This window comes from Panthera pardus, unplaced genomic scaffold (assembly GCF_024362965.1).
Source record: "Panthera pardus isolate Hobbes unplaced genomic scaffold, ASM2436296v1 HiC_scaffold_27, whole genome shotgun sequence".
NCBI classification, from domain to species: domain Eukaryota; kingdom Metazoa; phylum Chordata; class Mammalia; order Carnivora; family Felidae; genus Panthera; species Panthera pardus.
Window position 1 is genome coordinate 117,029,882 of NW_026526843.1, and position 24,087 is coordinate 117,053,968.

At 48.9% G+C, this 24,087-nt stretch overlaps 1 protein-coding gene across 4 annotated transcripts in view; it reads left to right on the top strand.

Annotated features, from left to right (window-relative positions):
• ARHGAP6 (Rho GTPase activating protein 6) overlaps window positions 1-14,148 on the top strand; it is a 450,271-nt gene extending 436,123 nt beyond the window's left edge. For all 4 annotated transcript variants that reach the window (XM_019417863.2, XM_019417864.2, XM_019417865.2 and 1 more), the window contains exons 11-13: window positions 6,592-6,860; window positions 9,857-9,937; window positions 12,140-14,148. In XM_019417863.2, coding sequence (XP_019273408.1) covers window positions 6,592-6,860; window positions 9,857-9,937; window positions 12,140-12,813 — 1,024 coding nt within the window. In that variant the 3' untranslated portion in view covers window positions 12,814-14,148. The remainder of the gene's footprint in view (window positions 1-6,591; window positions 6,861-9,856; window positions 9,938-12,139) is intronic.
• Window positions 14,149-24,087: the final 9,939 nt, after the last annotated feature.

Genomic DNA, 24,087 nt, shown 5'->3' on the forward strand with positions numbered 1-24,087 from the left:
TTTTCCTTGCTTGTCTGGAATATTTATTAGAATTATATGCTCTTTTCTTCAAAGACACTCAAAATAGATCCCCTTCCTTTGATTTAGGGATGTAAGGAGGTAGGGGATGAGAATGGAAGGTAAATCAAAGAGGACGAGGCATGTGGGACTCCGGCATTTGCAACAGAAGAAAAGAACCGAAGCAGGACCCGGAGCAGGGCGAGGAGAGTGAGGCACTCACATAGGTGCCCAAGTGGAGGGTGTGCTACAGAGTCAGGCGTTGGGGCGCCGGGGTGGCGCAGTCGGTTGAGCGTCCGACTCTTGCTTTCAGCTCCGGTCATGATCTCACGGTTCGCGAGTTCGAGCCCCACGCCGGGCTCCGCGCTCTCTGTGCAGAGCCTGCTTCCGATCCATTCTCCCTGCCTCTCTGCCCCTCCCTCTCTCACGCTCTCTCTCTCAAAAATAAATAGTAAAACACTTACAATAAATAAATCAATAAAAATTCAGGCATCAAAATGAACGATGTGGACCTGTCATATTTTTTAAAATCAAAGTTAACACCAAAATCTACGATGAGCAAAATATTAAAAAAAATTTTTTTTAAAGGCCACTGCCACGCCGAGCCACCGTGGACCCCAAAGCCAAAGGGAAAATGTGTATGCTGGCCTAAATGGAAGCAAACCCATCAGTGATGCTTTGAAAATACTTCTTTGCTTATCTTATTTTTCAACCAAGAGAACTGCTGTTTGACAGTTTCTCCTGAGCAAGTAACAATCCTAAATAAGTTTTAATTAAGTTAAGCTGAACTAAATAATACAATTCTGTTTGGGCGCAAATAAAGCATTTCACCCTAATATAATGATGTAAGTCCTAATGTGCCAACTTTTCAATTTTTCAATAGCTTTCAGCTGCTTTAATGTTCTGGGGAAAAAAAAAGCTAACCATTAAAAAATCACAAACAACCATGCATACCTATGTGGTATGCAAGGCTAAATATAGCATTTTCCTACTATATTCTGGAAACAAAATGGAAATAAAACAAATTTCACTGCGTTTGGGAGTGAAAGGTAATTGTTTTCTTGAACCAGATTCTCCTCCTGTTGAATAAAACAAAATCTACCTTCTTCATGATGGAGGAGCATTAGGCTTTCTCATAATTCAAGGCGTCACATTGAAATTATCAAATAAATATCATGTAGATAATTTCGTTTAACCTTTCAAAGACTGTCCTTGAAAATGCCTTCCTCCACAAAACCATGGAGCGCTACAAGATGGACTGTGATTTCAGTTTTCCTTTTCCTAGGATTTGTCAGGTCAAAAAGTTCTCAGGAAATTCTGAGAGACGAGAAATCAGACTTTCTCAGTATAGTATAACAGCAATGAACCCTACCCCCCCACCCATGCACACTCTGTTCAAGAAAACCTTTTCAGGGGCGCCTGGGTGGCTCAGCTGGTTAAGCATCCGACTTCGGCTCAGGTCATGATCTCACAGTTCGTGAGTTCGAGCCCCGCGTCGGGCCTGGAGCCTGCTTCAGATTCTGTGTCTCCCTCTCTCTCTGCTCCTCCCCCACTCAGGTTCTGTTTCTCTGTCTCTCAAAACTAAATAAACATTAAAAAAAATAGAAAAAAAGAAAGCCCTTTCAGCCAGACAACTTCAGGAGAAATGCATGTGGAATAGGAAATTCCAGAATGAAAAATTCCAAAAAGCATGAATGTGCCTTCTACGGAAAGCCAATTCAAAACGAAGGGAGAATCGATCGCATCACCTCTTTCTCCGAACGCCTTTACGATGATTCGCAACTTCTTTTATAAACTTGCAGAATACTAACTGGAAGATGTCTTATGAGGCACACTGTACAAAAAGGGACGGGAGTCAGCGTTGTTTTCTCTGCGCCTGTCATAAATGCCTTCGTGTGCCATGGCTAGCAGGAGGGAGTTAGCAAGAGCTAAAAATGAGGGGAGAAATTTCACCCAAGCCCTGGGTAAGTTCGAATGTCCCCGTGCGATTAATAGTGTGTGAGATGGGTATGTGCTCTGAGTCCCAGCAGACTGAGCTTTATCAGTTGAGCGACGAAGCCAAGGAAGAAGCCGACACGTGCTTGAAATCTCCGAGGATGTTTCTCGCTGGGGAAAAGCTCAGCAGGGGGCTGGGCTGCCACATCCGGTGATTGAACCAGAGTTTTCCATTTATCCGCAGAACGAGTTCTGTGCCTCCAGCTGCAGTGCAGGCCTGCCCACAGTCCCCTGCCAGCGGCGTGTTAACACCCTGACCTGGAGGGACCAGCTAAGGGTGAGAAAGCGCTTCACTCTCCATATCTATCTCGTGCGTATTTGGTTAGCTGAGACCGGCCGTGCCCGCTGTGCGTTCAGGTCTCGTGGAGGCAAACCCGCGTCGACGGGCAACCTGTCCGCTCAATTCCAAGACACAGAGGGCCCGCTACGCGCTTTGAAACCATTCGCTCATCTTAGCGAACCGCTGGTGAAATATTTTACACAAACAAATGCAAAAATTTAATTGCCTTCACTTGCAGCACTGAACTTAAAAAAATTGTCTCCATAGACCTGAATCATCTTAGAGGCAAATGTTAGCAAAGGCGATGGCGGTGGGGGTTCCGGATTTGTTTCCAGGTAGATTCGATGATAAAGCAATGGGATGACACCAAAGTTTCTTTTAGCCTCTGCACTGCCCGTGCGGTACGTGGGAGTCCTGAGAAGCGAATAAAATGGTTTCGTTTCGTTTACCAACTGGCGGACTCCCACGTGCAAAGGCACTCCTCGCACGTGGGTTGTTGGGCACATTTGGCCACCGCCTTACTGACCTCTGCTGAGAAAACGAAGTGATGGGTGGAAACCGCCTTAAACACTTAAGAGGGCCATTGACCCCAAGTGTAAACACAGCATTTGACTATTGGTGGTTTAATAATGCTGGATACCGTTTCTCAAATACATTTTAGAAGGGTCTCAAGCCCTACTGCCTCGACTGCCAGAGAGACGTGTGACCTCCTCGTTTCCTCTAGGAGAGTCGTTGGCAGGAGATTAGTGCCCTGCCCGCCACCCAGGGAACCCTGTGTGAGCACCCCCTTTTACAAAGGGGTCGCTTTGCCCGAGTGCAGTTCTGCTCGCGTCCCTGGCCGTGAGCCCAGCCACCCTCAGGTTCACAGCCTGTGTCCACTGTGAGACCTGCTTGCGTCTCTACCCGCAGGGTTTAGCTTTGGCCGCCTCCTTCAGTTTCTCCCCTGATTGGGGCCCCGGCTGTAGTCACTTTGGTGGCTTGACTTAGGAGAATGAACCAGAAGAGCAGAGAAAGGCAGGTTGGCTTCTCCCGCTCCCTCTCACCTTACCGATTCTGATCCGCAACCCAAACGCATTGGGTTATCTGGATGCCGTTGACGAGTGGCTAGGAGGGGGCACACCCCCCCTTTATTCAGCTGTGGCCCCAGCCACCTCCAGGTCGGGACCGCCACATTAACCCCCTCGGCCAACCAGTGCTGACGTCTGGGCCACTCTCTGTGCTGTCCTTCCTGATTTGACCCAACAGATCCTTAGCCCACTGTCCTATCTATGGATGAGGGAGGGAAGGTAGTTTGGCCTCGAGGCTCTCAGACTTGCCCCTGCGTCACAGATACCTGAAGGGCTTTTTAAAACACAGTTTGCTAGCCCCACTCCCAGATGCCCTTTCAATAGGCAAAGCCAGTTCACAGTCTGCAACCTGTGCAGCTGCACAGGGCCTCCATTGAGAAGAGGCCCACACTTGGCTCGATGATCTGCTATCGCCACCTGCAAATTCTTAATTTTTTTTTCACCGGGGGCCTCCCATGTTATAGCCAGTCCAGACAGTAGGTCCAGAGCGAGGCTTGAGAACTCGCATTTCCAACAAGTTCCCGGGTGATGTTCCCCAAAGAACAGAGGAAGTGGTCAGTGGCCCTCCACCTCCTCCTCTCTCACCTCTCCTCCATCAGCTCCAACCACAGCCATGAAAATGGAAGGGAAACGGTGTGGCAGCTTGGTTATTTTTGTTATTGTTACCACTGTTCTCTGTTTTATTCTGTTTCGGTTAAGCAAATGAAATGTTCTCATGAAGCCTTTTCCGTACACCCAATAATTAATGTGAGTGTGATTTCCCCGTCTGTACAGTCCCCAAAGAGCTTACTGCAGCAGCTTGCAAAACTATGCAAGTGGAACAACGTTGTAGTGAGTAATTTGAGAGGCTAGGGAGAGGAAAACGATGGGAAGAGCCATAAGGTAAGACGAGGCCGGGGTGGGGACACACAGAGGTGACCACAGGCCTCGGTACGGCAACTTGATGCATGCTTCCATAGGGCCAAAGTAACCTCCTCACTGGGCGGAAACCGAAATGTTCCTAGTGCTGAGACCCGCTACGTTTCTTCCGTAGGGCACCTTTCTTTCTTTTTTTTTTTTCAATTATTTTTCTTTATTTTTGAGAGGCAGAGAGAGAGACAGAGCGCACTTGGGGGAGGCGCAGAGAGAGAGGGAGACACAGAATCCACAGCAGGCTCCAGGCTCTGAGCTGTCCGCACAGAGCCCGATGCGGGTCCCGAACTCACGAACCGTGAGATCATGACCTGAGCCGGAGTGGGACGCTCAGCCGACTGAGCCACCCCCAGGCGCCCCCGTAGGGCACCTTTCTTTATGCACGCAACCCTTGGCTGGGTCTGCAGCTTATCATATCTGGCTGAATGTATTCTCTTCTCTATGTGTTTTAAGACAGATGAGCAAGACGCGAGACAGAATAGTTGGGATCCCCATGGGCTAAAATGCCACCGTTCCAACATTTTCCTCCCAACGTGAGGGGGCAAAAAAGCATTCGTGGCCCTGATGGTTATTGCGTTTGGGCTAATGAACGCACTGGGCTCTCTTCAAACACCCCACAAGATCAGGCTTTAGTCCTCGCTGACTTATTCTTGCCGAGGAGACCTAAGACATTTTCATTAACGACGGGGGAAGCTGTCAACTAAACAGGGAAAACAACGGAAATTGGCCCCGTACTCTAATTTCTAGCCCTGGTCAGAACCCCGATTGTGAGCTCAGCTCCATGTTCAACCCATTCAGTTTTTCTCATTTTCATAGTAAAGTTTCCTCAGCCGGAGTCAAATTCGTGATGACACAGCAGTGTCCATTTGTTTTGCTTTGTTTTTCCCCTGCTAGAATTTGGGAGAATTCCACCTCGTTAGATATGGAGGTTGAAATTTTCCCCGCCCCCCATTTCCAGCAGAAATAAAATAAGTTTCCTTTCTTTTTCCTTCATTTCACTGGAGGCCTCACGTTTCTGGAAAATCATCCTCGTGGTTGTCCTCTGGCTCTTTCCCATAAGATTATCTATCATCGGTTTAAAGAGGAGGCAAGGAAAGGACTGATTTATTCCATGTGGATAAGAAACTTCCTCAGCAAAAAGTGCTCGAGCTCCTGGCCATGTCAGTGACAGGCGAGGCACGTCACAGATACGGAGATGCTTTTCTCCTGGACGCTAACCCCGGCTGGAAACCCGAGACTGAGCTAGATCCCCCTGTGAGGGCACGTCCTCTGTCCTGCGTGCACACAGCCCTTTAGTTAGGAAAAGATTGCTCGGGCGTGTGTTTACCTTCTTTAAGATCCCAAAGGATTTGTTTTGCAAAAATTAAACCAGAAGAAAGCAAAGGCTAGTTAAAGAGGAGCGAAGTGGGGTTGAGGGGGGCGACAGAAGTAGGTTCTGGAACTTTTAATCTGTCATCATTTCCCTTCAAGATGTCAGGGCCACTGTTTTGAGGAAGGTAGAAAATACAGATGCTCCCAGGTAAGCCTTCCAACACTCTCTTCATGTTCTTGACGGTCTCATTTTCCTGCCCCTCTCACACGTTCGCTGTTATTTCTGTTGCTGTGACAACTTGTGCACCGATAAGACATCGTGGATATGCTGATTAGCATGTTTCGCATCCATTTGTAAAAGCACTCGTGCCTTGTAGTCTCATTTTCGGAGTGTTAAAATCCCATGAACTGTAGTGGCAGTCATGTATTTGTCATGTGTTTCGCCTCTTCATACGTGAATCTATTCTTCCCACCAGAAGCATCATCGTCGTCGTCGTTGTCGTCACTGTCACAGGAAAGATGGATTTACTCACACTGAGTGTTCGGGTGGGGGAAGAAATGTTGTCCATAAAGCCATCGTGAACTTCAAGTAAAGTTTCATCGTTTTATGTGAATTATTCAATTCAGGATATTAAGGAACGTCACAGAGTTCTCTGCCAGTTTTTCCTTACTTAACAGATAGTGAGCATCAGACTTTGATTTTCCAGTGGCAGCGACATTAATGCAACAGGCATTTGAGCGATGCCCCCTGGAGAACACAGGGGTCCATGTCTGTTTCATCGTCCCCGCCTCCCTGGCCCGGACAGTTCCTGTAACGACTGTTGGGTTTCACTGCCCTCTGCTGGCCGTGTCGTGGAAACGCTTTCACATTATCGCTGTACAAGTGTCTGCTCCGAATTGTCTTTTGGTTTCGGCCCCTGTGCCCATCCATGCGTTCTCCTCCTGTCGTTTGTGTCACGGTCGTATCTTTTGAATCTGGTCACTAAGTGTTAACACACTCACGCGCTTGCTATTGTCTCCTTGCACCAGAAGCCCTGACATGCTGCGGTCGGAAGTTTCATTTTCTGTGGGAGGAAGGCACTCATCCACCGACTCCAACAAGGCCTCCAGCGGAGACCTCTCCCCTTATGACAACAACTCCCCAGTGCTGTCCGAGCGCTCCTTGCTGGCTATGCAAGAGGACGCGGCCCCGGGGGGCTCAGAGAAGCTTTATAAAGGGCCGGAGCAGTACGTGCTGGTGAGCCACTTGCCATCGTCGAAATCAAGGGAGAGTTCTCCTGGACCAAGGCTTGGCAAAGGTAACTGGAACCCGGCCGGCGCCGGCCAGATCGGTGACCCTGATGGCACGTGGCATGGCGTGGGCACTTGGACCTTCTCTCCATCCCTTCCTTGTTTCATGTTCCTGTACTTCTGTGGGATTGGCTGAGTTCCGGCTCTGGGAAGAGGAGGGGATGGAGGGCCCAGTCCTGGTCTGGGAGGGTCCCTGCAGACCCCGGCATGCGGCAAGCAGTCTCATGCCCAGAGAGCCCCCGATACTCCCACTGATTGTTCCCCCCGAGCATCTGAGGGACTTGATGTGTCCTCGCCACTGAGTTTGGGAGCATGTCTGCGTGTCTAAGATGTCACCTGATTATTGCTGTTACTTTTACAAAGAGAGGAAGCTGAACCCACTATATAAGGAGACGTCGTGTGCCAAAGAGGTCTCCGTGGGAGAGGAAGATTTGTTTGGCAAAATAAGCATTCCATGGTCAAATATGTTTGGGGAATGCTGGGCTAACCGAGCTAATGGTTTCTCTATTGTACAATTTCTCAGACTCTTTAAAGTGGAAAAGAGAGTGTGGTTTACAGTCTTTCCCAAATTTATTTGACCACCGAATGTTTGCTTCTGTTCTTTTCCTCCACAGAGTAATCCCTCAGTGCCAGGGCTCAGCAGGACGCTCTGAGTAATAAATGGAAGACACATTTTATCCTACATTTATAATTTAATCCACAGAAACACCCTGAAAGGGCTTTGTTTGTTTGTTTGGTGTGTGTGTGTGTGTGTGTGTGTGTGTGTGTGTGTGTGTGTTTAAAGCATAGTATGTTTATTTTTATTTTATAAATAATCATGTCAAAAAATAATTGAGAAAATTCGTAATGAAAACAGTAACCTGGGGCGCCCGGTGGCTCAGTCGGTGAAGCGTCCGACTTGGGCTCAGGTCATGATCTCATGGTTCGTGGGTCTGAGCCCCGTGTCGGGCTCTGTGCTGACAGCTCGGAGCCTGGAGCCTCTTCGGATTCTGTGTCCCCCTCTCTCTCTGCCCCTCTCCTGCTCACAGTCTGTCTCTCTCTCCTTCAAAAATAAATAAACATTATAAAAATTAAAAGAAAACAGTAACCCATGTTCCCTTCAAGCATAAAATTTATTTTTTAAATGTAAAACTTTAGTTTTCATAGTCCTTGTCCAGATGTATACCTAACTTTACAGCTTTGTTTTCCAAAGTATAGCTCCTTTTGAATTAAGCGTATCTCACTTAAAATCATATCATTTAGCATTTTCCATTTTGCTCACATTGTTCATGGCCATGATATCGATGCATCATAGATTTACTATTCCCCTTCTGACGTATATAAATGATCTCTAATATTTGCTCTTTTAAATTAGTGACAGATTTTCTATACGTAACATTCTCTGCAACAACAACACAGGAACGCGCTCTGAAGAGAATCTGGCCGTTGTAAGAGGCCCGGCATATTCGGGTTTCTAAATACAGATTCAGAAAGATGTTATTTGACAACTTCCCACTAGGAAAGCTCTGATTTGTTAGCAGGTAGACGGAGGCACTCACTAGTTCTTTCTGTCTGTTGGCTATCTTGGCAAACTCTGGCACTGTGGTCCTCAATTTTGCGCACCGGGGGACAGGTGACGATGTCTGTAGGCATTTGGGGTTATCACGACTTGGGAGGGGTTGCTACTGGTGTCCAGACTGTAGAGCCCAGGGCTGAACATCCCGCGGCATGCGGGACCGCTCCGCGCAGAGAAGGATTCGGCCCCCGGTGTCACTGGTGCGGGGGCTAAGCAATCCTGTCCACTCTGTAACTGTCTCCCTGCAAACAACCTCGCCCCGAGGGAATTAGAAACAAGTCGTGTTGGTATCCCATGACCAGAGCACGAGACTTGGCGTCGGTAACCTGTTCTGCCACGCGCAGCCTGCAGGAGAGACGGAGCCTTTCGGAGTCCCCTCCCCTCCTCGTATGGAAACTAAGAAAGACAGGAGCAGTAACTCTGAGAGTTTCATTCGCTCGCCCACGTAAAGTCCTCAACACAGAACCTGGCGCGCAGTGAGCGCTCGACAAGGTCACAAGGCATCCGAACGGCTGCCCCAGGGAAGCACCCGGTAGACACTTGCTTCAAGAAATACTCATTGTGGGGCACCTGTTGGGACGAGCACTGGGTGTCGTATGGAAACCAATTTCACGATAAATTTCATATTACAAAAAGAAAAATACTCATTAGGATCACATCACAGGGTCCTAGCGGGGACTCTGAGATGGAGAGAACGCCCCATACGGCGCCTTCCTCTGCCAGCTTGTGAATGAATACAGGCAGGGGGTGAACCTGTTGATGTCAGCAGCGGGGTATGGCGGAGGGTAGTACCAGCAGAGGGACGGTGACTATTTTCCGTTCCTCCGTCTCAGTAACTGCCGTCAGAGCTGTTGTCATCCGTCACCATTGTATTCACTCCCCATCGCTGCTCTAGCAAATGACAGGTTAGTGGTTGAAAACGACACACACGTGTATTATCTTACACTTCTGGACTTCACCAATCCAAAGGGGTCCTCAGGGCTGTGTTACTCCTGGAGGCTCCAGGCTCCGAGAGGCCACCTGTGTTCTCTGGCTCGTGGCCCTTCCTCCAAAAATATAGCACCCTTTCTGCCTCCTCCTCATAAGGACCCTTGTGATCGCATCGGGTCTACCCGTCCAGCTAATCCAGATCATCGTCTCATCTCAAGACTCATAATTTAATCACACCTGCAGTCCCTTTGGCGTATGACATCTTTACAGGTTCTGAGGATCATGACGCAGACATCTTTGGGGGCCCTTATTCTGTATACCACGACCATTATATAGAAAGCCTTTTGGTAAATCCCCAACGGACTAAGCCTCCTGAAAGGCAGGTACGCACCGTGTTCTGTCTTGTATCCGGCACGATCTTGAATGTGGTACCATGTTACAAAAATGTTTGTTGATTGACTTTTTGTTCGTCGATTTCCATTGTGAGTCACATACCTTTCTCTTTACACTTTTTCCTAGATATGTCAGAGGAACCTTTCAATATCTGGGGAACTTGGCATTCAACATTAAAAAGTGGATCCAAAGACCCGGGAATGACAGGTGACATACTACCTTTTAAAGGCTGTTTATCGCACTTGCTTTCTAAATTAAGTTTCTTTACTTTTTTTCCTACTATCATATTAAGTACTTGTCAGATGTTATCTGGAAAATGCTGAAAATAGGGGGAAAACCATATAAAGCTATACTTAGTCTTTCTGCCAAGGTATGTCAACCGTCGACTATATCTCATTTCATTTCCTTTGCAAGAGTTTTTTATTATTTTTTAAGGTTTATTCCTTTTTGAGAGACACAGAGAGACAGCGCGTGAATGGGGGAAGGGCAGAGAGAGAGGGAGACACAGAATCCGAAGCGGGCTCCAGGTCCTGAGCTGTCGGCACAGAGCCCGACGCGGGGCTCGAGCTCACAAGCTGTGAGATCATGGCCTGGGCTGAAGTCCGACGCTCGACGGACTCGGCCACCCAGGCACCCCCTTTGCAAGAGTTTTTAAACATAGTTACAATCATTCTGTCTGTGCAACTTTATATTATCTGTTTCACTTCCATTTTCCAGTTATTTGCCATTATTATTGTGAAGGGCCACGTAGTGTTCCAGACTGCATACGCCTGGTTTACAACCCATTTTTTGGTTATTGTTGTAATAAGTGATGCTGTCAGGAACTTCTTTCTTGCGCGTTTTGTTCTGTATTTTCAATGAAGAACAGACTCACAGAATTTGGGAAAGCAAGTCATAAATCCAGAATAGGGCAGCGAGTCAAAATTAAGAACCTTCCCAAACATCCAGAGGTGCAGTCGCCAGTTTGCATTTTTGCTCATTCGAAACCGCAGTTGTATTTATTAGTCTCATTTGCATTTCTTTCATCCCTTACGGTTTTGTCCCCCTTTGCCTATCTGGAATTGTTACGTTTTACATAATGTAGTCTATGGCTCTTTGTTTTTGTGAATTCTTCCACAAAACTGATCTTTACTTAAGCGTTAATCATTTATATGCTTTTCTCTTTCATAGTATTTCATTATTTTAGCCCTTAATTCTTTCATCCATGTGGAACGTATGTTAATACACAGCATGAAGTGTGTAAACTGTTTTGGTTTTTTGTTCCAGATACGCGCGCGCGCGTGTGTGTGTGTGTACACGTGAGTGTGTCTATAGTGCATCTTTAATTTAGTGGCATCTGATCCAGCTGAATTTCGAACGGGTCCTTTATCTAACTACATCCCGTTGTATCCTATGAGGTGCTTTACTACCTTTTGCCTCAAGGATAAACTAGTCCCAGATGTTCCGCTCCATTTCCCCGTGCTATTTCAACTCTGATCAGTCCCTGTGTAAACGCTGCTGTCTCTGGCCCCAGTGATCGTCTTCTCTTTCCCCGCCTACTTTTTAGTAAATGAGAGAACGGGGCGATGGCGGTCTGGGGACATAGGCGCCAAGAACCCGTTTGTTCGTGAAATGCAGTCTTTTGCCCTCCCTTCAGTTTCCTCGAGCCTTAACCTGTCACAGGTTGATCTCTCCCTCACATCACGTCACAGTGTGGATCGTGCAGGGCGAGGAGGGGCAGGGGAGCTCTGGTCCACACAGCCATTCAGGGGCTCGGGCCCCACCCAGCCGGTGGCTCCCCGGGGGTGTCTCCATCCCAGCGTAGTAGTGGGCGGAAGGGGTGAGCCCGGAAGACTCACAGGCATGTGTGTTTTTATTGGACCAGGCCTAGAAATGGCTGACGTCACATCTCTGCCCCCTGGCTGGCCAGGCCTCAGTTATGTGGCCCTCCTAAATGCAAGGCAGGCTGGGAAATGTCAACCAGTCCTTCCCACGGGGCCAGTTTAGATTCAGTTCATCTGTTCCAATGGCTTTTACCGACGTCGTAGAAACACGAAAGCATTAGAATTTGTGTCTCCCCAGGACTGCAAATTGCCCCGAACAAGAAGAGAACGCTTCCTTTACCTTCCACGCTCGGAAAAGTTTTCATAGCCACGTGGAAGGGGCCTTTCCTGAAATAAATCAGTGGCCAGGACTATCTAGTTTGACAGCTAACGTCTGTCTTTGGAGCTGCGACGTGCACTGTGCCGGTGACCAAAATGTCACATGTCATTTCTTTTACTAGGAAATATTTTACTTGAGGCAGCGGCAGCTAAGAGCCAACTGGGCTTTTTCGGGTTTTGAAGCTGCCAGTGGGAAGGAAATGACGGGACCTCCCAACGGGGATTCTGCAAACTAATTCCCTCTCTTGCCCCTCTCTCTGGCCTCCAGGTTCCTATGGAGACATTTTTGAAAGTAGCTCCCTGCGACCGGGGCCATGTTCCCTTTCTCAGGGGAACCTGTCCCCGAATTGGCCTCAGTGGCACGGGAGCCCCACAGAACTGGAACGTGGCCGGCAGGTCATTCGGAGGACTCGGACCACGGCCACCGTGGTAGAGTGCACGGCCTGCCCTCCCGTGTCGCGGGTCTGCAGCACGCCCCACATCCAGGGCGGCGGCAGGAGACCCGAGCAGGCCATGCCCAAGGCAGGGCGGTATTTGACTCTGGGCAGTGCCGAAGACCTCACCCAGAGCGAGCTAGACACTGCCTGGCCGCAGAGCAGAGCCAAGCCCTGGCACCAGAGACCTCGAGAGGGCGAGAAGCGTGACAAGAGGCCTCCTCCTCCTTATCCTGGTCCAGGGAAGCAGGCTTTGGCGTCAGCCCGCCAGCCTGCCGAGTCACTGCTGTGGAGGCCTCAGAGGCCCGAAGAAGGTTCCAGAACAGCTTCGGAAGAGCCTCGGGCCACTGAGCAAAACCCGAGCACTGCCTACTCCGGTCCCGCCGGCGATCAGAACAGCAAGACTTTGGGCGACCCCGAGTGGCTCGACTGGCAGAGAGAGCGGTGGCAAATCTGGGAGCTCTTGTCCACCGACAACCCCGACGCCCTCCCGGAAACGCTGGTCTGAGCCCGCCCGAGTTCGTGCCCCCACGTCCCAAACAGCCTTCTTTCGCTCAGTAGGGACATCAAATCATTGTAGGGACAATTGGACACCTTCTACTTATTTTTCTTCTTTTACACTTTAAAAAAATAACACAGGAGAAACCGAGTTCACTCAAAGATAGAGAGCACTACCCTTGCCATTGATAATAAAGTTCTATTGCATAGCCAGCCTTAGGAGAAAACAAAAACAAAACCGGATGGCGACATCCAATCGAAAAACTACTCACTTTGGCTCTGTATAAGATAAAACTCTTGCTTTGATATCGCTTAATTGTATTTATGTGACTTCCGTTCTGACTGTTGTATATTCTGTAACAGATTATGTATGATAATCATATATGATATATTCACAGAAACAGAAGGAACCATTTTTTTTTTAAATCACTTCACGCATACTAAGGAATGAGATTCCATAGAATGTTCTAGAATATGCACAAGCAGGTTTCTGTGCTTTTGCCATAGCTTTTTAACTGGGGATAGCCCTTCCTTCAATGCCTAAGAAAAAACGCTAACACAACAAAACAAAACAGAATATGCCAAGCCATATTTTTATATAGTAGTGAGATACCAAAAAAAAAATGTAGTCACCGAATGCTTTTTCATATTGAATATGTTTTAAGGAGAATATTAAATTTGATACATTATGGAATATATTTTTAGAATCTGTTTAGGAAGGTTTCAGTTAATCAAACAAGAGAAAGGCCGTGCCTAACAAAGAAAGAATAATTAAGTTGTCCTTCCCAGTTTAGATCAAATTCAGTTTTATATAGACCATATATAATATATATTTATAATGTATAATTTTTATGTATTTTCCAAAACTACAAACTGGAATCCAACTATAAAGTGTTTAAGAATCCAAATGGAGTATTCAAATTACAGAACGCAGTTTTTCCTTCTGCCCCATAATCAGTATTAACCAAATTATACGCAGTGCTTTGTAAAGTAAATCATGTTTGGAAAAAAAAAAAACTACAGCTTTGTATTGACGTCGTGCCAAAGGCTGAGGAAATGTTTCCTTCAGGAATTTTGTGTGTATTGTAAAATGCTCCTGCCACACTTCAGTTTGAAGTTTTTCAACCGCAAAACCATTTTTGACCAGCAGGTGGCGATTCGCTTCAGTATTTTCTGAGATTTTTTTTTTTTTTTTCACTTCATAAGGGAATGTGTATTATAGAAAAGGAATTTTTTTTTTTTTTTATGGAACATGCTACTCTTAATCTTCATGTTGGCAATGAAATTTTCCGTGGTGTTTCTTCATGTTCTATCTTGTGCCATGATGAATAAAAAGTTAAACAGAGACTTTGTTCCCTGGCATTAAATCTGATGAATGAACTCACCCGCCATTCCAGACCTACCCTTCACTATCCACAAGTCCAAGTGCAATAGACAGCAGCACTACTATACATATGCAGCTAAAGAGCTGGTAAAAAATTATCAGACGGTTTGGGAACACTGACACACTTAGAAGTTTACAACAATCATTTCTTGCGAGTGGGGGCTGTGTTTAGCCACAGGCCGGGTTTCCGCCTGTTGGACAGGTGTTGCCAACACAATCCCTGTAAGGTACATCCGTCCTAAAGGCCTTAGATGCTTCATTCGTTTCAGCGGCCGGCTGGGACTCAGGAAGGATTTGGCCGCCAGTATCCGGATCTTCCCGGGTGCCCGCACGCAGCGGAAAGTTGTGAACGAGGCTCCGAGCAAACGCTACTCGATTGTGGATGGCAAGTTGCTTTTCCGTGCCACCCCCTCTCCTCCTACTGACCCTGTGTTTTCCAGGCTCTGAGCGTGACTGTGACCTGGCCAGTTGTTTCCCCCCATTCTGGACTGAACTGCCTCGTGCATCGGGCCCTCTGCCCGCCAGGCTCTTGCCCAAAGAGTTTTATGTTTTAAAGCTTCCAGACCAAATGGCTCTGCGGTGGACGTCGGTGACACAAAGGGTAATGAAAAGTCTCTCCATCTGTTGATAGATCGAGAATAGCTGGTCCAGGAAACAGGGCTCAGCATGTATTTGAAATAATCAAACTGAGTGTGTGTGTGTGTGTGTGTGTGTGTGAAAGAGAGAGAAACAATATTCACTCTCCCTCTCTCTTTGTGTGATTTAAGCCCAGCGGCCGTACCTTTAGCATAGCGAGTGAAAGCTGGGTTTTTAGATACCCTTATCACATTGAAAATAAGTTGTTTTAGAATACACACACGGGACCCAAGGACCGGAGTGGAAATTGAAGTAATTTGTAACACCTTGTAAATGACAGAACGCCTGACAAGAAACAAATAGAGCTCAGACGCTCTCAGGTTGGACAAAACCGTGGAGCAGGCTGTTCCAGTTTACTCCTGTGAGCAAAGAAGCGATGTCGCAGGTGTCTCTGCGTCTGTGAACACGAGCACTGCTTGTGTGTCTCTGGCAACAGGGCCAGAAAGATGATGGCAGAAATGGCCGAACGCGAGTTTCTCTTGATCCATCTAAGTGGCTGTTAACGTACGCGCGTTGTGGTTTGTCACAGAAAACACAAACCTCTCCCACCAGTGGAATTTGCGCAAGTTGAGGAAACATCTAGATAAGCCCGGCTTGCTTCTTTCCTCCTGCGCGTTTCACTACACACCTGCTTGGCAGGGGGACAGCATTGGGATTAAACGTAAGGAGCCGTCCGGAACAAAGTCCAGGCCTGTGGCGCAGGCTTCTGGCAGGCGGACGGCAGGGGGTGGACGAGAGACGGGACCACGGCTCGGCCGGACGGATTTCTGAAACGGGACTAAACGGGCAGCAAATGTTCGAGAGAAAACAATGCAAACCAAAGGCGAATGCCAAAAAAGGTGGAGAGTCTTCGGCGCAGTCGAGGCGACAGATGGCGTGGCGGAGACGGGCGACGGCGGATAGTGGTCCCTGGGGTGCGCACCCCTGGCCCGGTGAGCCCCCCCCCGCGCACCGAGGTGCGCGCAGCACCCGCCCCAACCGAAGACCCCACGGAGGTTGCAAAAGGGTCAGGAGATTCTCGAAATTCAATTCAGGCGACATCCGTTCAGCCTAGAGTGACCGACTCGTCCCAGTTTGATGGGGACATCCCAGCTTTCATGATAAAAAAAAAAACCAGGGCCCTGCCTCAATGGTCACGTTTTAGTAGAGGCACCTCGCGTGCTGTGTCTGAGATGTAATTATACTGAACACAGATTTCTTGTCCCGGATACGACACGGGACGTACTTCTGTTAGAGAGCCACTCACTGGTTACCTGACATTCAGTTGAACTGAGTGTCTCTTGGTAAGTCTGGTCACCCTCATCTGCAGCCATGGTACCCCACTCAGTCCCCAGTGGCTTGACATCTTCACTGAATGTTGCACGGGACCTCCCCAGCCCTGAAGGACCAGCTGCATGCCTGCCACGTGCAGCCACATTCTCTCTAGCCACCAGCCACCCCCTGGTCCAGGGCGTCTTATCCCCAGCCTCCCCGGGATCCCAGCCTCCCCGGGATCCCACCCTCACGGCCTGTCTCGCAGGTGTCTTCTGTGTGTCTGCCCTCACCAGCTCCTTCGTTCCTCCACGCCACCGCCCTGGGTGTAGTTTACAATCCACACCTTGTCACAGGCGTGTCCCTGCTTTAAAACCACCGATGGCCTCCTCCCCCTCTGGCCTCCAAGACGAAGTCCACACGCCCGGTGATAACATCCAAACGCTCCAGAGTCCAACCTCAATCCGCCCTCCGCCCCTGGTGTTTCCCCACAGCGCTACCGGCTCCTCTGGCCACATCCGGGAGACACCCCATCCCCACACGCAGGACGCACTTCTGTTCCAAGGGTCCCGACTGCTCTTCCCTGCATTTCCTACTCAAAGGCTATTATTTCCTTATAAAGTTGGCTTGACGCCTCCCGTCGCACACACGTGCTGAATCACAACTTACACAGGTACTTGGCCCACGTGGCCATTTTCTCGAGCGTTGCTGTGCCTTATCAGTACCGCTGTACGTTGTATCTCGAGATCATTCCCACTCTGCCCTCGAAGGCAGGCACTGTGCGCTCAGGACTGGGCAGAGACCCAACATATGGTCGGCATTTGATAAATTGTTGGCCGAGCGTATGCGTGTAAATGTGATCGAGCAACTTACCATGCAATGGAGCAAACACACAAGTCCGTGGGCCTCCCCGCAAACACAGAGATGGAGGTATGTTTTCCAAATTAACAGACTTTGGAAGAAACGGCAGGACAGTCTGGGGAGAAGCGCATGGCGAGCACAGGGACCCTGTGTCCTCGCCAGCCATGCTCCACGAAGACACGTTGCCCAGCTCGGTACTATCTGGGACAGGCAGGGCGGGTGGCTTGGATGTGTTATCTTTCCATTCTTAAGAGTAAAAATCTAGTCGTAGGCATGGCAAGTAAATGTATATTTGCCTGCTCCCTGCTTGGTGCACGCTTGCTAATATTGGAGAAACAATGACCTCTCGAAGTGTGGCCTTCGGGGTCAGAGAGAACAGGGTTTGACTCCCGGCTTTGTCATTCACTAGCCGGGTGACCTCAGAGTCATCAGGGCATAATAACACCCGACCTTCAGGACTGTTCTGAGGGTTAAGCGAGAAACTGCCTAGAGCAGCGGCCGGCCATACACTAAGTAGTCAACAAATTGCCGCGAATTGGCATCCCACGTGCGATCGCTTTAGAAGATACAACCTGGGACCCTCTGCTGCGAAGGGCAGGTCCTGTAACTAGCATCTATTAACAACATCTGCTCGAACAGAGGTGTTACACTCATTAACTCCTCTAACCTCCACAAGCAGTAGACAGGAACCACAGCTGTCCTCTGTTGGCAGAGGGCACAGATGACTCAGAGTGACATCACACGAGTCGCCCAAGGTCACACAACTACAGGGCGGCAGAGCCAGGATGTGGTGGCAGGCCATCCAATTGTGCTCTGTGGTTCTTGGGCGACAAGTTGGACAGACCTTCCGGTGTTTCCATACAGATAATATGCCCACGTTTGCTCGGAAACTGAAGGAGGAAAAAAAAAAATTTCCTCCTACCCTCTTAAGTGTTTTACCCAGGGCCTGTGAATTAAACTAGCAAAAGACAGCTTAACAGGAGAAGAGGGTGTATTTCATTCCCATAATGGGAGCCAGCCAAAGAGTAGCTGGCCCCTTAAATGGTTGAAGTTAAAGGTTTATCTGTCTTAGGAGAGAAAAGGGAGCGGGGAGAGACGGCTTCTTTGAGCAAAACAAATAGGTTTATGTAAGAAAGACACATGGGCTTTTAGGAGAGCAGACAGCAGAAAAGAAAGTTTGTGATAATGTGAGTCTATACAGGTATGAGTGATTTTCCCGTCTCCTTCAGGACCATAAAACTTCTCAAATGTGTTCAGCTTAAAATCGTCTCCTTGCCAGCTCTGGGGTTGTGAGTGGGTTTCCACAAAGGTAAAATGCATTAGAAAAGGAATTAGAGACATGCTTTTTCCTACAGGAGACAAACAGGGCGAGTCGGTGCTCAGAGCCTCCTTAAAGTCCGGTTACTTCGCTGGCTCCAAGATCAAGGACCAGTCCGGGGCCAGACTGTGCTCTGGAAGGTCAGTCATGAGACGAGCATGAGGCCAGATGAGCCACCTGGCCCTTCTCCCTTCCCGATGCGCCACAGGACACTTTGCATCTGGTGGTCTTGCCCTCCCTCTCACCTCCCACCAAGAGATTTCCATCAGCTGCTTAGCCATCTGGGGAGGGGCGGTTGCCGCCTCGGCCGTGAGCACATCCGAGCTTGGCAGAAGGGCGAAGATCCGCGAGGGACCAAGCCAGTGCTGGTTTGCAATGTCGCTGCTGAGCGAAGTGTGCAAACAAAGACGGCAGAGCCCTTCGGCAGGGACAGAGTGCAGACGCCAGAGGGAGAGGCTGGACGGGCCCTGGGTAAGCCGTTCTGCAAATGTGAATGTTTGGGGTTGAACTGTGTCCCCCCAAAAGATCTTGAAGTCACATTACCTGTGGACGTGATCTTATTTGCAAACGGGGTCTTTGGAAATGATCGACGTAAGATGAGGTCATTATTAGTGAGGGCACAAACCCAGTGTGGCTGGGTGTCCTAATAAAAGGGGGAAATTTGGGTGCAGACACAGCCCCCCATCCATGTGGAGTCTGGGGTTCTGCCACAGGCCAAGGAACTACCGGAAGCCGGCAGAGAGGCCTGGTGCCCATTTTCCCCAGGGGCCTGGCTCTGCACTCTGATCTTACTTGTAGCTTCCAGAACTCGAAAGAATGCCTTGCTGTGGTGTAAACCACTCAGTTCGTGGTGCTTTGCTGTGCCCTCGCCAACGAATATGGTGAGAAAATCTCAAGTAGCACAGATAACCCAGATGATGCGTTTTCCCTCTGAGACCACGATTCACGCAGGAGCAGCTCGCAGTAGAAGAGGGGTTTTCTGTGTGCCCGCTGGGGACACTGTCTTCACCTCATTGCTAACTCGCCATCACCTACAGAAGTCATGTGAGCAGATGAACTTCCAGAGGAAGGACAGATTTCCAGGGCACCTGGGTGGCTCAGTCGGTTAAGTATCTGACTTTTTTTTTTTTTAATGATTTATTTACTTTTGAGAGAGAGTGCGAGCACGAGCGGGGGAGGGGCAGAGAGAGAGACATAGAATCTGAAGCCGGCTCCAGGCTCCGAGCTGTCAGCACAGAGCCCGACGCGGGGCTCGAACCCACGACCCAAGAGATCATGGCCTGAGCCGAAGTCGGACGCCTAACCGACTGAGCCACCCAGGCGCCCCAAGCCTCTGGCTCTTCATTTCGGCTCAGGTCATGATCTCGTGGTTGCCTTCTCTCTCTGCCCCTCCCCCACTCGCTCTCGCACTCTCTCTCAAAATAAACTCAAAAAAAAAAAAAAACTAACAAAGGATAGATTTTCATTATTGACACAAAACAAAGGTGAAATTGTGCGACATTCAAAACAGAGGGGAGCGGGTGGGCTTGAAGGAGGAGACGGAAACACGCAAAATTGGCCAAGCGGCATTTACATTGAACACGCTTTCCTACTTGGGACTTCGGCCGGCGCCAGGCAGAGCCAGGGGCGGGGACAGGTGGCAGTGTGCAGGATTTCAAGGACCTGGAGGAAAGTGGGGCCGAGATCGCAGGCCCCCCCCCCCCCCTCCTCCCAGCAACCCAGTCTCCTGGGAGCTCCTTTAGGAATGCAAATCCTCCCTGACTTGCTGAATCAGGAATCCTGGGGCTGCCCCCTCCCTCTGTTTTAACAAGCCTTCCAGGCTATTCTGATCCGCAGGGAAGTTTGAGAAGCATCAAGCTGGGAAGCCACAAAAGGGAGACAGCTGGAGGGAGGGATGGGCAGCAAGATCCAGACTGCTGCTCTAATGCAATACTTTGCCTGAGTGATATCGAATCGTCTGTTTTTTTAAAAGTTAGATGAAGCTGGAAATCATAACATGATTACCTGTTATAGTGTAACCAGAAACACATAAACGTACATCATTTGTGACTATTTTCCCAACCCTTTCCGGTTTCAGGGAAATATTTTGAGTGATTCTCCTTCAAAAACCTTCTTAGCCGTTTGTTAGTATGTATAGACTTGGTTTATCCGTTTATATTGCGTTGTCTTTTCTTGTGCTTAATTGAGTTACTGGCTCTTTTTTTTCTTCCAAGATTTTCTTTCGATCCAAGTTAGTTAACATCGAGGCTAGTATCGGCTTCAGGAGCAGGATTTAGTGATTCAGCACTTAGATACCGCACCCGGTGCTCATCACAACAGGTGCCCTCCTTCATGCCCATCACCGTCTAGCCCATCCCCCACCCGCCTCCTGCCAGCGGCCCTCAGTTTGTTCTCCAGAGTCAAGAGTCTCTTATGGTTTGTCTCTTGGTAAACTGACTTCTCAATTAATAGCAGAGGGGGGCTGTAGGGATCAGCCAGCACATTTTTTTTTTCTTTTTTCAAAATAGCTCTCTTGGGCTGTAACTACACACAGTACAATTCACCCACTCAGGAGGATGGTGAAGGGAGTTCGCCCTATCGGGACGAAGCTGAAATGAAGCATGAAGGGAACGGCATCCGGGGAGCTGGAATCGACCAGGTGCACACTCAGCCTTGCACCTGTGGTGACGAGTCCCAGCAAGGCCTCTGGTACTTGCCGCCAAAAACGTCCTGATCATCTTCCATGCCAAGCCATTGAAGGGCCGGGAACTAGCCGCGTGAACTTACCCGAAAATGTAGAAGGAAAAGCAAAGTGTTTAAATGATGATTCTGCCCTTCAGGACTCCACTCAGCTACTGTTGTGACGTCTCTGTCTTCACACGGTTCCCCCGTTGTAGCACTGAGTCGTTGTTTCCGTGGCCCCCGTCACATGTGACCCTGCGTGTGTGAAAGCATTAAGGAAACAATTATAAATCCAAGACGGCTCCCACGTGTCCACGCCTCATCCCCCGAGTAGACATAGGCGTCCCGAGAAGGAACTTGTCTTAGAAGCTTTAACATCTGCACCAGCAGCTGCTACGATCCCACAAAAACACTGGAACGCTTGCTATGGGAGGTGACGCCAGGTTGAACACTTGGCAGGAAGCGCTGTCACCGTCTCTTCAAACCAAGGGAGTAGCGTACGGAAGCATGAGGTAGATGTTTTACCGCTTATACAAATGGCCTGGAATTTTATTAAGGTAACTGTGCCACAGCAGTAAGTGTATTCTGTCTATCATGGGGGAAGGAATAATATCACTTTAATTATGCTGTAGGTTTAAGAAATTATGAAACATTATGTAATTTTATTTGCAGAAAACATAACCTTGTATTATCTGTTTTTGTGTTTTTTTGGTTTTGTTTTTTTAGTTTCTTTTGAGAGAGAGTGTGAGTGGGGCAGGGGCAGAGAGAGAGGGAGAATCTCAGGCTGTCAGCGCAGAGCCCGACGTGGGGCTCAAACTCATGAACTGTGAGATCGTGACCTCAACCACAGTCAGACGGATGCTCAACCGACTGAGCCACCCAGGCGCCCTTGTAATATCTGTTTTGAGTCTGGATACAGATTAAATTTTCACGGAGCGGGGATACCTTTGGGATCCCGGAGATGTGGTGAGCTACATTTTAGACCAGGGAGCACAGGAGCCCAGTTATAATCTTTATTTTTCTCCAGCGGGACTTGCATATTACGTACACCATGTCCCCCTGCCCCGTTTCTAGTTTTCAAAAGGTCAGAGACTGCTCCCTGCCTTGTCCAATGAACCCGGATCAGGAGGAGACCCTGCTGTTCCCCCAGCAGACAGATTCTCCTTGGGAGAGGGAGGCCGACTACCTATCGTGGCTTAGTACTTCTCGGATGCCCCGCTTCTCCCTCACACCGCCCTTTGTTGATTTCTGAATGCCTGTGGCCCCCACCCCAGATTCAAGTGTTGACCTCTCGCTCCCAACGATGGTATCAGGAGGTGGTATCAGGAGGTGGGGCCTTTGGGGGTCGCTGAGGTCAGGAGGGTGGAGCCTTGCGAGGGGATCGGGTCCTTCTAAAGGAGACTCCAGCCTGCGCCCTTGCCCCTTCCTGTGAGGACCCACGTGAAGACGGCCTGCTGTGAACCAGGAAGCCAGCTCTCCTCACCGGCCCGGAGTCTGTGGAGCCTTGATCTCCGACCTCCAGCCTCCCAAAGCGTGAGTGGTAAATTTCTGTTGTTTCTCAGTCGCCCGGTCAATGGCATTCGGTAACAGCAGGCCGAACGGGCCCAAACAGATTTATTATTCTTTTTAAGGCTGAGAAAGCTGAGGCCCAGAGATGTGAAGATCACACAGCAAGCGAAGGGGCTGAGCTGTGACTCTAAGCCAGCCATCTGCTTTCGAGACTCGCTTTTTTTTGGAAACTGAAGTATAACTGACACATGCCATTAGTTTCAGGGTTACACTGTAAGGATTGGTGTTTGTATCTATTGGAGATGATCGCCACAGTTAAGTCTCCTTAACATCCATCACCGCAGTTACACTGCATCCTTAGGACTTTGTTTATAACAGACTTGGACCTCTCGAGCCCTTTCACAGATTTCACCCCCGCCCCATGTTCGGCAACCACTAATCTATTCCTCTGTATCGATGAGCTCCGTTTTTGTTTTTTCAGATTCCACATACAAGTGACATCATATGCCATTTGTCTCTTATTTCACTTAGCACAATGCCCTCAAGGCCCATCTGTGTTGTCACAGACGGCAAGATTCCCTTTTTTAAGCTGACAGTCCGTCGTCCATCTATACCGTATTTTCTTTACTCATTCCTCTGTTGGTGGACACTTAGGTTGTTTCCATGTCTTGGCTATTGGAAATAATGCTGCCGTCAACATGGGGGCACAGATGTCTTTTGGGGGACATGCATTCATCACCACACATGGCCTCAAGCCTACGAAGACACAGATGATCCACAGTACAAGTCCCATAGTCACTGCAGAGGTGAGGCATGAATTCTGCATCTCATTTCAGCTAGGAAGGAATAGCTCTGCTAGAGAATTAACTGTATTGGTGACTCAGTAATCCGTTAACTATACATTTAGTATATTCAAAAATACTTAGGTGAACTCGTGTCCCCCTAGATTACCACAGCCTATCTTTAAATTGGAAATCTAGAACTTACCACCCTTTCACTTATAGACTGTCCCTTGAAAGACTTGAGTGCTGATCGGGGCTGCCCCTTTTGCCTGTCATGTTCCCGGGACGACACGGAGGGCACAGCTCCCTAGACACACGGAATTGCTAGGGAATATTCCAGGGAGATATACGAGCCCGGTTCCAACCCCGCCTTGTTCACTAATACCTGCCCTAATGACAGGAGTTTGTTCTGCTTCTGAATAGTGTGAATACTGGAGACAGAAGACTTAATTTAAAACCTCAGAGAACATCCAAAATGGAGTTCATGTTCCAAATGCATCTCCTGTCAGAGCGGAGAAGTGTTGGCCCCCAGATATGAGCGGGTATGATCTAGGCACACAACCGCTCTGACATCCAGTGGGCTATGACCTCTCCCAGGAGCGGTGGAAGGCTGGACTACATCAATCCTGCATTCAGCCTTGATGGACAGTTTACTGTGGATGAGGTCTTTCTCGAGAAACAGTGTGGGTCTGTCAACGGGGGGAGCCCCTGCCTGTGGCACAGTGTTACACTTTCTCGTAACACCACCTTATCCTACACTCACTCAATGGCACGTAGGACCAAAAAACTGCCAGCGGTTATTACTTTTCTCAGTTTACCAATGTGACTCACGGATGACAAAACGGCTGCTACCAGGGAGACTACGGCGTCACTTCTGCACAG